The 17,250-nt window shown below is 39.3% G+C and overlaps 1 protein-coding gene across 46 annotated transcripts in view; it reads right to left on the bottom strand.

The window, feature by feature from the left end:
- Pbrm1 (polybromo 1) overlaps positions 1-17,250 on the bottom strand; it is a 100,632-nt gene that overhangs the window by 9,485 nt on the left and 73,897 nt on the right. For 21 of the 46 annotated variants that reach the window (XM_075988950.1, XM_075988954.1, XM_075988959.1 and 18 more), the window contains 4 exons: positions 7,699-7,882; positions 6,650-6,860; positions 5,537-5,753; positions 2,197-2,361 (listed from right to left, as the gene is read on the bottom strand). In XM_075988950.1, the coding sequence (XP_075845065.1) occupies positions 2,197-2,361; positions 5,537-5,753; positions 6,650-6,860; positions 7,699-7,882 (777 nt within the window). The remainder of the gene's footprint in view (positions 1-2,196; positions 2,362-5,536; positions 5,754-6,649; positions 6,861-7,698; positions 7,883-17,250) is intronic. The other 25 variants (XM_075988977.1, XM_075988988.1, XM_075988989.1 and 22 more) reach the window with 3 other exon arrangements.

The following is a 17,250-nucleotide window of genomic DNA, read 5'->3' as shown; positions in this document are numbered from 1 at the left end:
CAGTTTTACTTTGAAGTGGTATTAGAAACCATTTATTTGTACAAGTTTAGTCTTTTAAAGGTATGGCATACTGAAAACCCTGAAACTGACTCACCTTGCCTCCTCCTTAGTCATATCTAAACTGGCTAGAGAAACTTACAATTATACAAAACAAATCTGAAATATTTCTATACATGAAACAGCATGCATTTCAGTTTTGAAGAGTTCAAGGTTAAAAACGACTTTGAGCTGATACCATCATCTTAAACATGATGAGATCCAATGTTGCCAAACTGCCCTTTCAACACCACCAGGTACAGCTTTGAAGGATAAGTAGGTGAGAAATTGAACAATGTTAGGAGGCTTTGCTTTCAATTACAAAAGCCCATCTGAACGCAGCCGCCATAGGCTGTGGTTGAAGATTAAGTTATTAAGAACTGAAAGACACAACACTTGTCTTCATTAAACTGTACTTTGGCATTTATTATCCCAGTCACATGTGTTCAAATGAGCTTCGATGCTTGTAAGCAAAGCTGGTCTCAGACAACAAGAAGGCTAAGACTCAGGCCCTAAGCAACCTATATTCCATGGAAAAATCACCCTCTTAGCTGCAAAGCTCTCACTGTGGACAAAGGCTCTTTATTGTAGAGATTCTGTCCTTCACTCCTGTGGCCCAGAAGCCTGGGCAGCACACCTTTAGTAATAGAGCAGTGGTCTTTTAGAGGGACCATCTTCCTCAACCACAGAGCTATATGATGCTATTCCCCAACAGGGAGCTAAAATGCTGCAGCTGCTAATTTTTGTTTCTTTTTAGCTATTTGTATTCATTTTGTTATTATGTTCCTGGGTTTTGTCGTCAAGGACATAGTGCCACAGATTTATACATCAAATAGAACAAAAGAGGATGTCAATGAGGGAATCCTAACTTTCAAAGTCCCCGTGATCAAGACCGATTTCTGAAAACCTCTGGAACCCCATTAACCAAAATGGGCCATGGAATAGAGCAGGCGATTATGAGATTTGTTAGATCAACATCAGTCACACTGAAAGCACCGACAGCCATGATTCAGACGTGCTTTGGTGAGTGCAACTGCTGAGTTCAGCGACAGTGCATCTGAGAACTTGCCATCACAAAAGTTAGGAGCAACAAGGGAAAAGTTATCCTATGCACGCTTCCTCTAAAAGCAAAAACGAAAAAGGCAAAAAACGAAAACGGCAAGAACAAAAAACAGAAAAAACAAAAACAGTATCCCAACAAAGCTGCCTTGAACAACACTGTCTTGGACTCCGTGCAAAAGAGGTCAGACTATTGTTTAAGAGGAAATACAGGTGGCATGTGCAGAGCTCACCAGACAAGAAGAAGTAACAAAGGAAGGCCTGAGAGGTGGTCTGCAGGCTTTCGTGGAGACATGTCAGACAAGATTTCAATTCAACAGTAGTCAAATTTGCTATGGCTACCAGAACCAGAGACAACACACACAAGCAAACCACATTCATCATTTTCTTTAACTTTTTTTCCTATTCTTTCTTTCTTTCCTTTCTTTCTTTCTTTCTTTCTTTCTTTCTTTCTTTCTTTCTTTCTTTCTTTCTTTCTTTCGTCTTATTGTCTTTATTTAAATATGTGACTGGGATACTAACAGAAAATGCAGTTTAATGTAATTAAATAGAAAAGCATTACAGAGTGGGCACAATGAATTGAATGAGGACTTCCCCCCCTACTAAGCAGTCATGCACATTGGTGACCAAGAAAGGATTTAATAATTCATTGTCAAAAATCCTTTTAAGTGGTCAGGCTTTTAAGGATGGCTGCAGCAGAATAAGGCAAACTGAACTGGCATGAGACAGAACACCAACACCACCTAAAGACTGCTTTTATGTTTTCCTTGGAGTTCTTCAGAACAGAACTCAAGGTCTGTTTATATTTCCTGCTGGAGTGCTCTGTCAAGAGCAGCCTGGGGTAAGAACATTGCCAGACCATGCCTACAGTAAGGGAAGAGCTGCTACCTACCAATTGCCAGGGCTGGGCCCATGGCCCACTTTGGGATAGAGAAGAGGCATTGCCTGTATGGGAAAAGCAATACAGGACAACATGGATGACTTGAAACTTTGAATCTGTCATGAGAAAAGGCTACAGACTGTGGCCTACTCCTTTTGGAGAAAAAAAAAATGAAGGAATTTCTTAAAGTGGAAAAAAATGGTCTTAGCTCCTGTTTTTACCTGCAACAGGTGTCAACTGCTGATTGAGCATCCCCATTGGTGTTGGTGGTGGCACCACCCCCATGAGAGCCCCCACAGGGGTGCCTGCTCGGGGAGAAGCACTCGGCTGCTGTTGCTGTGCTGCTCGCTCTCTCTCCTGCTGCTCAGCAACTTTAGCTGCCCGCTCTGTAAAGGCATTTCAGATTTTCAATTCTGTTTTTAACCCAGGAATTCAAAATACCATCCATTGCATTCAACAGGACTAGTAAAAACACAGGCAACAGTTCTGTCTCAATGGAAGGAACGGTAGATGACTAGTCTCAACACAGGAGTCGGGCCGATTTCACTTGATAACCTAGAATTCAGCTTTCCTATCCCATCTTGAGAACTGGTCTGCAAAGATTTCAAGAGTGTTAAGACTGAACACACATTCAGAAAGCACAGGTTTTATCGAAACACATCGCCAGCGTAACCACCGTGGGTAATCTCACGAGGCACTCTGAAGATGAGAAGCGCTATCATTATTCTAGTATTAATAGCATTACAGATTATAATTTCAACATGAAGCAATTCCATGGCCCATTATAATTTTTGGCACAATTGTACTTACTCTAATTTCCTGATTCCTTGTATCCAATTTTACTAAAATTTGAGGACTCATCATTAATATCACAAGTTTAGCAGCTGAAGAAAATTAACTCTGTAAGGGAAAAGTAGCTTACTCCCTCAAGTTTAAGATCTTAGGAAACGTGAACAGCCAGTTTCTACACTCTAATGAGGCAAAGGAAGAGGTCATGATTAACAGACTCCAAGGGAGGAAATACATGATTAGCTAGACTACAGTCATCAGAAGCGGGGAACTAATACATACATGTACGTAGCAATGGACAAAATTCTCAAAGAACCAGGTTTCCTTAAGCTGAGTTCAAAACTGATCATAAATTACCCTAAATCAGCAAGAATTCCAGCATCTGCACTTAGTGTACCTGAAATGCAAGAGGAGCACATATTTTTGGGACCTCTGGGCTATGAGCCAATAGATCCTCACTTCCTTAAGCTACTCTGCACCTCTAGAGCCAGTACCTTCAGCAGTCACACTTCTAGCAGGCCAGACCTTCTTTGAGGGCATATTCCCAAAGTTCCCACCACACAGGGTTTATTTAGCTAAGTAGGAAGTCCTTCCCATTCTTCAGATGTGGAAACAGAAGCTGGGATACAGGCAGTGACTTGTCCAAGAATACAGGAGAAACAGCAACTTATGGCCCTGACACCTGGTGTCACATTTCAACTTTCACAGTTAACTCTCCAAAAGACTGCAGCTATCTGGGGGAAACAGCTTGAGGTCATGCGGCTTTAAAGAGACTCAAGAACCAACAGCTCCACTCCTTTATGGGAGGATGTGAGAAATGTGCAAGTCAAAGGTCCCCAAGGCTGTGATGGAGCTGGTGTGGACACCTGTCATCACTAGCACTACCCATTCTGACATCCTCTGTAATCTGAGCACAGCAAGTGTGAAGGCCAAACCCATCCTCACAGCCTGTCTTCCCAAGATAGTACTTAAAAAAAAAAACTATTGGTGATCTAGATGCACCAATATTAAATCCAAACTGACATAAATGAAACAGTAAAACTGGGAGGGAAAAAGAAAAATTGAGAAAAATTGAAGTTTGCAAAAACAGAAAAGGTCAGGCGTGTGGATCAAATATTAGTTCTTCCTGAGAGAAGCTGAACTGGGAAGCTCTGTAAGTCAGAATTACTAAAACTATGCCAGCCAAACTCCCAACTTTGGGTTTTGAATTTAGTGGGCAGAGAAACCCAAAGTTCAGAGTTTGAATTTCAGGCTATTGAACCACGCAACTCCCGTCTCACTAGGTCCTTCCTAATTCCAGACACCCCACTGCATGAGCGAATTTCTCAACTATCATTTATTCTTCCTTCGGCCGGGATACAGCTTTTCTGTCTTCACATTATCTCTAGATCCCTTTCTCCCATCCATACCACCAATAACTAACTACCCACACAATACTAGCTGTCTGCCTTGAAACAGGCTTTACACTATATTAGCCTAATTTCTTAGACAGCAGTCCTCCAACTAGGTGGTATATTTGGTCGTAACTTGCAGTAAGCCCTGAAATATCAAAGTGTTCCAGAGTTACAGGTTCTTATGGAACTGACTTAGAGTTCCTCAAAGAATGTTTCACAAATTAACTTTCCAGGGTATTCCTAGATACCACATAAATATCTGGTCATACTTCAGAAGATGGATGACAAATAATAAAAAGGTTCTTTATTATTAATCTATTAATCTAGGAGACTAACTCAGGACTATGCCTAGAATTTGGAATGCTTCTGAAAGAGGTTTTGCCACAAAATATTTTTTGGCAGAGCATCTTGCAGGGTTAGGCTTCACTAGAAGTTCCGTAAGGAAGACCGTCAGATAATTTTATAAGAATTATAAAAGTAATAGAAATATAACTTTTTTTTTTTACAAAAGAGTTGTTTTGGAGATTTCATAAACTTTAGTAAAAGAAGCAGCCTTCATAATATATGCTTGCTGGAAAAAAAGGGATCTGGACTTACTCAAGAAGTGTACTGACCACTGTGGGGAAGGAGACTTTTATTGGAACATTATCTACATACAATCTTTAAAATGGAAAAACTACAACTCAAAGGTTAAAAGGCCTGCCTAACTAATGTATTGCTTTCTCTCATTCATTAAAGTCATATCCAATATTAACTAGAACAACAAAAGATCCAAACCACCACAAATCTCTTAGAATTTATGGCTATGAACCACCAAATATTTGAGTACTAATAATTCATGGCTCAAAGTGATCTAATTGCAGAGTAAAGGGGAAATGAAGACAGCTGAGCTTTGTCAAAAGCATCCAAGTATTAGGTATGAACATAGACACAGCACCAGGCACACCTAGTCTGAGCCTAGAGTTTAACTTACAGCTTTTGGCTGTTAAAAGACATAACAGAAGACACCTATTTTAAAAGGCCACTTGTAGGTGAATTTTAATCAAAATTAAAGTTAACATTATTGAATAGTCACTCCCCTGCTCAATGTGTGTGCCTACAGGGATAAATGAAATAAAATCGTGCAATTTTTAATACCATTTTTTTTTAGAAATTTGTGGCAACACCACCACCAGGATCTGAGGCCAAGTTAGAGGCAACACTCCGTGTACTGGCATCGACTGCCAGTATACTTCTGTTAGCTGGAACAGTCCAAAACACCAAATTCATGTGCATGTGGTAAGAACAAGAGAGTAAAATCTGCCTATGCATGTGCATTCCTGGAAAACACTCCTTTCTTCTTAGGAAGTGGGGACAGTTGTGCCTGGACTCTATTTACCTTCATATTCTGCTTTCTTGGCTGTCTCAAGGTTTCTCCACTCTGTCCCCACCAGTCTGCTGAGCTCCCCGAAAGAGTAGTCTGGGTGTTGGGCTTTAATCACAGCTCTCATTTCACTGCTGAACAGAATGTAGCCACTCATGTTGATTTTCCGTTTAGAACCTTCCTTCTTTGCACTGCCTTTGGCAGACTTTGGGGTAGACTGTAAGACAGAAAGCTTACATAGGGTATCAGAAGATTGCACCAAGTTAACTACATAGTTTCTGGAAGCCAGACACATATGGTTCAATAATAAATGTTTTATAGACATACTCAGTTTGTAGCTCACATTTTCTTGGTCAAAATATACTGCTTTCTTGCCTTGTACAAAAATAAGTGAAAATTTCATTGAATTCCATGACTGCAATCTACAATGGTGACCTCACAATTAAGTCTTGAAAAAATTCTGAATGAGGAAAATAAATACAATAGGAATCACCTCAACCATAAAAAGGGGAAAATTAAAAGACACAAGTATCCAGGTATGGCAGAATACATCTATAATCATTACTTAGGAGGTGGAAATGGAGGCAGAAGGATCACATGTATGGCCACTGAAAATTAAGGGAGTTAAGAGCATAATACCATTCTTTATTTCTTTTTTTCACTACAAGGCAAGAAGCCTTCAATTAAATTGCTATTAAACCATCTCTATGAAATTTAAAAGAGTAATTATTATTGGCTTGATGATGTGACATGTATTTTTGTCAATTAAAAATAAATTAGTAAATAAACAAAGGCTCTGACAAGCAAATAAAACACCATCATTAAAATAAATAAATAAAACAAAAACAAAACAAAAAAACACTATTATTCCTTTTTGCAGATTTCTAGGCAAAAGCTCACATATTAAAAGTGCGTGGCAGTGTATGCCTATACTTCCAGTGCCTGGGAAATGGAGGGAAGAAAAGCAAGAGTTCAAACACACCTTAAATACACAACAAGTCTGAGGCCAGCCTAGGTTACCGACATCATCTCAAACAAAACAAAGGCTGGATACACAGGGGCTGCAATGTCTGAACCTGCTGCAGACCAGAGCTGAGAACAAGGCAGGTAATGGGCATGTCACCTTACCTGCGGGGGGGTGTAGGGCATGAGGTCCAGCTCACTGGCCAGGGGAGTCTGAAGCTGAGGTAGAGATGGAGGTTCAATGACCTCACTATCCTCTTCTCCCATCTCTTCAATATCATCATCTCCACCTTCTAACTCAGCAAACTTAGCTTCTAGCAGTTGTATCTTCTTTTCCAACAAAGGTGAGGGTTCTTTCTGAGGAATGATTGGTTTTCTGAAAACAGTGTCAAAAATAAATAGATAAGTAAGTAGATGTGAGTAAGTTGCTGATCACTTCCAGGTTGTCAGAGAGCAGATTTGAACATCTACAAATGACATTTTACAACCTTCCACAGTCACTCTAAGCCTTAGAGACTAAGGGCAACAAGTAGCTTAAATGGGTATTTGTGATGTCACTTCTACTTAGAAATAATTCTGAAGAGGGGCTGGAGAGATGGCTCAGTGGTTAAGAGCATTGCCTGCTCTTCCAAAGGTCCTGAGTTCAATTCCCAGCAACCACATGGTGGCTCACAACCATCTGTAAAGAGGTCTGGCGCCCTCTTCTGGCCTTCAGGCATACAGACAGAATATTGTATACAGAATAAATAAATAAATATTTAAAAAAAAAGAAATAATTCTGAAGAATACTCACAGAGCACAAGTCAGGTCTAATGGACTATATGTTAAAAGGGAATTGTCATAACCTATGGAAATGAGCAATGCCCCCACAGAGAGGCTGCCAACCAGAACTAAGTATTTCTGTCTTCATTATACAGTCGCTCATGTCTTAGCCAAGGTACTATTAGAAGAACTGTCCAATAATTTTTTTTAATTGAATATTTTCCTTTTCTCTCTGCAACTAAGTCTCACTTTGTAGCCCAGGCTGATTCAAACTTATACAATCCTCCTGTCTCAGCCTCCCAAGTATGGGAATTACCACGTTTCACTAAATTAATATTTTCAACTGGAATTATGTAATGATAGTTCAAGACCTAATAACTCAAAACATTGGGCTACACTATTTTGATAATTTAGCCCAAGTGTCCTTTCTCCCTTAGTTTTAGAAGCTTTACCTGAAGTAGTAAATTTCATCATCTACAACTTTAGCAGAGAGTGAAAACCTCTTCAACCCCTTGAATTTCTTCATCTGCTTGTCACTCTCATTATAGCGGCTCTCACAAAGCAGAATGTCATTTTCTGGTATTTCAGTTGGCCTGCAGGAGAGGAAGTCCTTGAATGACAACACAGCACATTTTCCTGAAAGAGTAAATTGGAGATAGATTGAATGAGTAGGCGCTGTCATGGTTATTAGGCTAGGCTGGGCAGCTAGTGAGCCCCAGGGCGTCTCCGCCTCTCCCGTGCTGGGTGACAAGTGCACACGACCAAACCTGGCTTTGTGAAATGAGGTTTGGGAGACTAAACTCAGGTCTTTAAACTTGCAAGGCAAACCGAGCTGTTTCCCCAGTTCCAAATTTTATATTTTTATGTTTTGGTTCACAGTTAAATAAATCAAAAGGATATAAATAGCATAAAGATATATACAGATGAATAGAATGAAACTGAAAGCCTAGAAATAAAACCTGTACAACTGGACAACTAAATTTCTACATGAAAGAAGTCAATCCCCACCACATTCCACATTAAGTCAACTCAGAATGGATTAAATGCCTACATGGAAGAGCTACAGAATAAGGTTCAGAGGAAAACCTAAGGTGTGATCTCTATCATCTGATTAAACAGTGGCTTCTTAGAACAGACATTAGAGGGACACATAACAGCACAGAGGACAACAGCCAGACTTCAGGGCTGGAGAAATGCCTCAGTGGGTAAGAGCATTTATAGTTTGTTTTTTTTTTTTTGTTTTTTTTGTTTTTTTATTTTTTTTGGTTTTTCGAGACAGGGTTTCTCTGTGGCTTTGGAGCCTGTCCTGGAACTAGCTCTGTAGACCAGGCTGGTCTCGAACTCACAGAGATCCGCCTACCTCTGCCTCCCGAGTGCTGGGATTAAAGGCGTGCGCCACCATCGCCCGGCTTTGTTTTTTTTTGAGACAGGGTTTCTCTGTGGCTTTGGAGCCTGTCCTGGAACTAGCTCTGTAGACCAGGCTGGTCTCGAACTCACAGAGATCCGCCTGCCTCTGCCTCCCGAGTGCTGGGATTAAAGGCGTGCGCCACCATCGCCAGGCTCATTTATAGTTTTTTAAAGAGGACTGAGTTCAACTCCCAGCACCCACAACAGACAGCTCATTACTCCCTGGAACTCCCACTTTGGGGAAGCCAACACCTTTCTGACCACCTTGAGGACATAGAGACATACAAATATATGCATAAGTAAATAATGAAAAAATTTAAAATGTAGACTTCATCAAAATTAAAAACTCTTGAACTCCATAGGATCCTACTGGAAAAGTGAAAAGACAACCTACAGAAGAAAAAAAATTTCAAATTATGTATCTAGTTAAGTATCTAATACCCAGAATATTTTTTCAAAGTCCACAATTTAACATTTATAAGATTCTATTAAAAACAGAAAAAAGTCATTAAAAGACATTTTCCCAAAGATTTAAGATTGTAGTAGGTGCAGGAAAATGATCGCTAGCATCATTAATCATTAGGGAGATGCAAATCAAAACTACAATGTACCACTTCATATCCATGAATATGACTTCTAAGAGGAAAAAGGAACAACGGCAAGTAAGAAACTGGAGAGAATAAACTGATGCAGCTGCTATGGAAAGTAGTCTTAACAAAGGGAACTGGAGGAGGATTTGGGGGTGGATATGATCAAGTTTGTATACACGCATGAAACTGTCAAAGAATAAATGGAACTATATTTTAAAAATTAAACATAATTACCGCATGAAATGCTGCTTTTGGGTGTCTAGCCCAAAGAACTGAAGGATCAAACAACTGTATGGCAATGATTCTTACAGCATGTACAGCAACATTATTAATAGTAGCTACAATGTAGAAAAAAAACTAAGTTGGCTAACAGATAAATGGATAACAAAGCATCATGCATATCTGTTATGGGACATTACTCAGACTTACAAGGAAATGAAATTCTGATGCATGCAACATGGACCAATCTTGGAAACATTATGTTACATGAAATATACCAAGAAAAAGACAAAATATCCACTGTCCTGCTTATGTATAATACAGAACATACAAAATTCATATGATTGAGTAGAATAGATTCCTAGGCAGGGAGGAGCAAGGAGGAAATGGCTCAGCGGTTAAGAGCATTGCCTGCTCTTCCAAAGGTCCTGAGTTCAATTCCCAGCAACCACATGGTGGCTGACAACCATCTGTAATGAGGTCTGGTGCCCTCTTCTGGCCTGTAGGCATACACACAAACAGAATATTGTATACATAATAAATATTTGAAAAAAAATCCAATCAAAAGTGACAAGAACAACCTTGTTTTTATTACTGGACATACTAAAAATGCTCACAGCCAACAACTCATTGTATACATACACTTAAAACAGGTCAGAAACATTTATTTATGTATTTTTTTTTCGAGACAGGGTTCCTCTGTAGCTTTGGAGCCTGTCCTGGAACTAGCTCTTGTAGACCAGGCTGGTCTCGAACTCACAGAGATCCGCCTGCCTCTGCCTCCCGAGTGCTGGGATTAAAGGCGTGCGCCACCATCACCCAGCAGGTCAGAAACATTTAGAAGTTCAAGAGCGCTATCACTGCCTTAGAAATACATGGCAAACTCAATAGACTTTTAGTTAGAACATCCATTCTTTATGTTTTAGAGAAGAAAAAACAGAGATGCAAAAATGATTAAAAAAATTCTCTTCATAGCTAAGGGATCAAATTATTAGCGAGAGACCAGAGATAGGATAGATCTGGGTGAGTGCTTGCCTAGCATGCACGACCAAGCATGGTTAACTCTGCCTGTAACCCATAGTGCTGCAGAGGTGGAAGCAGGAGTGTCCAAGCTGAAGGTCCTTCTCAGACACATACTGGGTTCCAGGTCAGCCTGGGCAACAACAAGACTCCCATTTCAAAACAAAAGTCAAGTGATAGGAAGCCCTGAAATAAATGTATCTAAGTGCTTTGGCTTGAGTTCTTACTAGGGCCCCTAACCACAGGTGAAACACAGCCTTGATTAAACCTAATAATACAATTTTTCTCTAAAAGCTGTTGGATTTGGGAGGTGGAGAGATGGTTCAGCAGCTCACTGGCTACTCCTCAAGTAGACCAGAATTTAATTCCTAGTACCTATAACAGTTTACAACTGTATATAACTCCAGTTCCAGAGCATCTAATGATGCCCTCTTTTGGCCTCCATGGGCACGAGGCATGTACACAGCATGCAGACATATGTGCAGACAAAATGTCTATACACATTAAAATAAGATCTTGAACCGGGAGGTGGTGGCACATGCCTTTAATCCCAGCACTTGGGAGGTAGAGGTAGGCGAATCTCTGTGAGTTCAAGGCTAGACTGGTCTACAAGAACTAGTTCCAGGACAGCTAGGACTGTTACACAAAGAAACCCTGTCTTAATAAACAAACAACAACAACAACAAAAAGATCTTGATAGGAATTACAATGAATTTATAGATTAGTTTGGGAGAATGGATATCCTTAAAATAGTGAGCTCTTCCTTTATAATATAACAGATCATTTTCATTAATTGGGTCTTTTGTAATTTGCATAACATCTTTAATTTATCAATATATTGTTTTGCTCCATATATCCAAATATCAGCATTTTATTATATATAAAGATTAACATAGTTATCGTTATTCTCTTTCATATATTTTGTAATTGTAGTATATATAATACAACTTAACCAGACAAGCCACATTTTAAGTGCTTGAGAGTTACATGTAGCTAGTGGCTACTGTAATAGATACATTTTAATACCTATGAAGTAAAATAAAAACTTCTCACAGAAAACAAGACAAAATTTATACAACCTTGAGACATATAGAGATTAAAGTAACATACAGAACCAAAAAAAGGAAAAGGAAATATACATGTAATATATATATAAATATATACGTCTAATATATGCATACATATATTATATATATAAATATATATGCTGGGCCTCAGCAAAATAAAAAATTTCCTCTGCTTTTCAAAAGACAGAATTAAGAAAATAAAAAGATAAGTCTTCCTCCAAGAGGAAATATTCATGAGCCAGGTAACTGGCAAAGAATTTGTTTTTACAATATATTAAAAACCTCTTACAAGTCAATAACAAGGAAAACAATACAGTAACAAATTCCTGTTGTTGAATATGCCTGTCACTTCTAGTGTTCTCTACTGGGTTTGCTTGTAGGGGAATTAGGTATCAGCTTTCTCTGGTATGCTAACCCATATTAGGTTATTATTTTTTTAATATAAAGTTTTCTTGTAATTTTTCCACCACCTTTTTGCTCTTATGGTTTCATGCATTCTTGCTCCTAGAGATGGATGAAGCATGTATGTTTAACTACAAGTAAATTTAAGTAGCCTCAACAAAATATTTTAATGCATTTGTCTATCTACTATCTGACCCAATACATGTGTGACAAGTAAGGTAAATTCAATTTGCTGTCTCCAGTCCCTCTCTCCCCAAATACTGGTCAAGCAATACCTGTTTGTTAGTTGAGAGAACACATGTACATTTGAGGCATGTGTTTAAAATGTCCTCTCCCATACGTTCCATGAGAACTTTTTTTTTTTTTTTTTATTTATTTATTTTTTTTGGTTTTTCGAGACAGGGTTTCTCTGTGGTTTTGGAGCCTGTCCTGGAACTAGCTCTTGTAGACCAGGCTGGTCTCGAACTCACAGAGATCCGCCTGCCTCTGCCTCCCAAGTGCTGGGATTAAAGGCGTGCGCCACCACCGCCCGGCTCCATGAGAACTTAAAGGCATTATTTATCATTAAATTTCTTATAGCGGTCTGTGTATGTGTCTTTTATTTTTGCTTTATAATTGATGAATTATAAGAAGGTGCAGTCCGTGCTGGCCAGGAACTTTCAGTGATCCTGTGTCTCTGCCTCCTCGAATGCTGGGATTAAGGACCTGCACCACCACACCTGGCTCTTAACACATCATGAAGGATTCCTAGGTACTGAATATTTAAGTGGTGCAATCTTCAAATTCCTTCTTGATGGCACATGGGAATAAAGTATCTTGGTATTTTCACTTACTAACTGTAATAGTTTATCAGATTATCTCTTGGATTTTCTCCATACAGTGTTTCTTTTTTAAAAATTCTGGCTCTTTTTCCTTTTAAAAATTTAAGGCCCAGAAAGACAAATATAATATGTACTCACTCCTAAGTGGCTTTTAGACATAAAGCAAAGAAAAACCAGCTTACAATTCACAATCCCAGAGAACCTAGAAAACAAAGAGGACCCTAAGAGAGACATATATGGATCTACACAAAAAGGAGATAAAGATCTCCTGAGTAAATTGAGAGTGTGGGGGTCACAGGGGAGGATAGAGGGAAGAGGAGAGGAAGGGAGGGAAGTGGAGAAAAATGTATAGCTCAATATAAAAATTTAAACTATTATTTTTCTTGCCTTACTAATAAAACTGCTAAAACATTAAATAGGTTTACAATGAAGGAAACAACCAACAAATATACTAGGAACAGAATGTCCAGTAGGTCAGTCCTGGAATTATTATCTTAGTGGTTAAAGTAACATTTCTGTGGCTATTGGATCCTCCTCCTTTTTCTCCTCCTCCTCATCTTCATCACTGAGACAGGGTCTCTCTCTGTAGATAGATCAGGCTGTCTTTAAAAGAACAGAGATTCTCCTGACTCTGCTCCCAAGTGCTAGGAACAAAGGTGTGCAGCACCACACCTGGACACTTGACCACTGCTTAAATGGGCTAAAGGCAATTCTTCCCCAAAAGTGACAAGGAACATGGCTGTCAAGATAGTTTTCTAAGTGAAATATGCCTACCAGCTCTACACCAGGAAAGCTACAAATAGATCTATTTTCAAATCTTGTTTGAGGAAAAAAAATAAGATTTATATTCAACAATGTACCAAGTTAACATCATAAAATTATAAATCCTTTCAAGTTTAAAGAATAAAGCCCAGCTGGCTGGTGGTGGCACACTGCTTTTAATCCCAGCACTTGGGAGGCAGAGAGGCAGGCAGACATTTGTGAGTTCAAGGCCAGCCTGGTCTATGGAGTGAGTCCCAGGAGAGCCAGAGCTGTTACACAGAAAAACCCTGCCTTGAGAAGCAAACAACAAGCAAACAAAAAACTTCACACCTTTGGTTGGTTGGTGCATACTGAGATGTAAAAATGGAGCTAAATCTTATTTTATGAGCACTAAGTGGGGGGTTTATATCAAAATGAAGCAACCATGTCTCACTGTATGTTTCCTGTGCTGTTCAACATTACAGGCAGGTCAGTTCAAACACACATGTTCCAACTGGCTGTAAACCAACTACCAACTACTGAAACTGACATACAAGTGGTAAGAGTACCAAGTTTTTGTTCTGATCCATTTCTTTGGAAGTAATTTCACCTTTTTAGAAAATACCACCATTTTTCTTATATAGTCATGTTGAGAATCAAGTACGATTCTGGATATAAAGCTGGTTTAAACACTGTAAGAGTCAATACATTGGAACAGAAATCTGTTTTTAAATTTTTTTAAAAGATTTTATTTTTTATTATGTATATTGTTCTGCCTGCATGTATGCCTAAGGGCCAGAAGAGAGTGCCAGATCTCATTACAGATGGTTGTGAGCCACCATGTGGTTGCTGGGACTTGAACTCAGGACCTCTAGAAGAGCAGCCAGTACTGCTGCTCTTAACCATGGAGCCATCTCTCCAGCCCTGTAACAGAAATCTTTGGAAAAATAATTATCCAATTAAATTAGTGAAAACAGTGATATAGGGGGATGTCAACAGCCATTTCTTCTCAGAAGCACCAAGAAAATTTGTTAAAACTGTTAGAATAAAAAAAAAAAATTAAGGGGTGAGGCCTGGAGAGAGATGGCTTAGTGGTTAAGAGTGCTTGTCGCTCTTTCAGAGAATCAAGTTCGATATCCAGCTCCTACAGTACCTAGGTTCCTGTAACTCCAGGTCTAGTGTCCTCTTTGGGTCTCTATGGGCTCAAACACATATACTAACACACACACACACACACACACACACACACATGAAATAAAAAAAAATATTATTACATGGCTGGAGAGATGGCTCAGAGATTAAGAGCACTGGCTGCTCTTCCCAGCAACCACATGGTGGCTCACAACTATCTGTAATGAGATCTGGTGCCCTCTTCTGGAATGCAGGCAGAACAGTGTATACATAATAAATAAATAAATCTAAAAACAGTATTATTACATTTAGTGTGTTTGTATGTGCTATAGGTGTAGAGGCACAAGTATGTCAGAGAATAACTTGTGATTCTCTCCTTTCATCATGTGGGACACGAACAGAACTCAATTACCTACTCAGCCATCTCACTGGCATAGAGCCAAAAATTCTTTATCAAACTCTGGAATATAGCCAAAGTTTCATAACCATATAATGTTTAATATGAAAATGTGGCTGAAGCCTTGAAAGGTGAGCTTTGTAACTTAGCTTCAACCTATCCTCTTCTAAAAAAAAAAAATTTTTTTTTTCAAGACAGGGTTTCTCTGTAGCTTTGGAGCCTGTCCTGGAACTCACTCTACAGACCAGGCTGGCCTCAAACTCATAGATTCACCTGCCTCTGCCTCCCCAGTGCTGGGATTAAAGGGTTTGGAGTCTGTCCTGTCCTGGAACTAGCTCTTGTAGACCAGGCTGGCTTCGAACTCAACAGAGATCTGCCTGCCTCTGCCTTCTACCATCCGGCTCTAAATTTTTAAATGTATTTTATATTTATCTGTACTTGCATATATTTCTCTAGCACCACGTGTACGTCTGGTGCCCACAGAGGCCAGAAGAGGGTGTTGGGATCCCCTGGAACTGAAGTTATAAACAGCTGTGAGCTGCCATGTATGTACTGGGAATTGAACCTGGGTCCTCTGGAAGAACAGCTCTTAAATCACTGAGCCGTTTCTCTAGCTACCTGTGCCTTCCTCTTTTTTTTGGGAGGGGGAGGTTGTTTTTGTTTATGCTTCAGCAACAGTCTTGAAGATAGCCTGGGTTCTTGGTATGGAGTTTCCAGTTTCAAAAGCAGTGAGGAACACTTCCCTTCCCCTGCAATCCCTGAAAGGAATTTTAGCTGACTGCTTGACTTGTGGGAAGCTTCCTGAAGGATGAACCTTGCAAAAAATTTGCCTGTTTTGTCAACTATGGAATTTTCTCAGTGAGGTGACATGACTACACTACTTTTGTTGAAGACATTAGTTTGTTTAGGTTGCTACAGCAATACTACTGTAGACTGAGAAATTTCTAAAGAATAGAAAAATTTCCAGTTTTAGAAACTAGGAAGTCCCAAACAAAGAGAGAGTAAACCAATTTCTATGATCCCTCTCTAAAACTGTTAGTTTATTTAGTGCACAGCCTTTATGACCTAAGCATCTCCCAAAAGATCCTATTGGGATTAAGTTTTGACCTATGAATCATAGAGGGGCACACATATTGAGACCACAGCACATTAAAAGGCAAATTAACGGGCTGGAGAGATGGCTCAGTGGTTAAGAGCATTGCCTGCTCTTCCAAAGGTCCTGAGTTCAATTCCCAGCAACCACATGGTGGCTCACAACCATCTGTAATGAGGTCTGGTGCCCTCTTCTGGCCTGCAGACATACAGACAGAATATTGTATACATAATAAATAAATATTAAAAAAAAAAGGCAAATTAACCACATATTATCATTTGGGGCCTAAGTATCAGATGACTTCCAGGGCAGGCATATATATTTAAGATGTGGTAAGAAGTAGTGGGGAATGGAATGCTTTGGGAAATAAGTATTCTGTTTGTCTGCAATCCTGGAGATGGAAACCGGGGATTTAAGCAAGAGTTCTACATGACCAGCCCAAATAAGGGATGTTATTTGTTTAAAAAAAAAAAAAAGAAAAAAGAGAGAAAAAAAAGTAAATTTCTAGTTTAATTATTATGTTGACATTAAAACTTTATATTGAAATAACTTTTTTTACAAGAAAATTTCTAAGTGCTATTTCTAATAACATTTTAAGAGCTGAAAGGAATACTCTGGAGAGAGGTAACTGCAACAACCACTTTTCTTATAAACAACAATCATATTCTAAAAATACCTTATAAACTACTGCCACAGTTTGCAAGCAAGAGATCAGAATGAGGATGATATTAAAGCTGAGCTCTGGGTGAGGGCAGCTCTTGCTGGTCTGACTGACAAATGTGAGAGCATAGCACATCAGTAATATTTTAGAGATTTTTTTTAAAATTTTTAAAAAAGATGTATTTAGCCGGGCGGTGGTGGCGCACGCCTTTAATCCCAGCACTCGGGAGGCAGAGGCAGGCGGATCTCTGTGAGTTCAAGACCAGCCTGGTCTACAAGAGCTAGTTCCAGGACAGGCTCCAAAACTACAGAGAAACCCCGTCTCGAAAAACCAAAAAAAAAAAAAAAAAAAGATGTATTTATTTATTGCTGGGCGGTAGTGGTGCACGCCTTTAATCCCAGCACTCGGGAGGTGGAGGCAGGTGGATCTCTGTGAGTTCAAGGCCAGCCTAGTCT

This window comes from Microtus pennsylvanicus, chromosome 10 (assembly GCF_037038515.1).
Source record: "Microtus pennsylvanicus isolate mMicPen1 chromosome 10, mMicPen1.hap1, whole genome shotgun sequence".
NCBI lineage: Eukaryota > Metazoa > Chordata > Mammalia > Rodentia > Cricetidae > Microtus > Microtus pennsylvanicus.
This window is presented reverse-complemented; position numbering and strand designations above follow the sequence as displayed.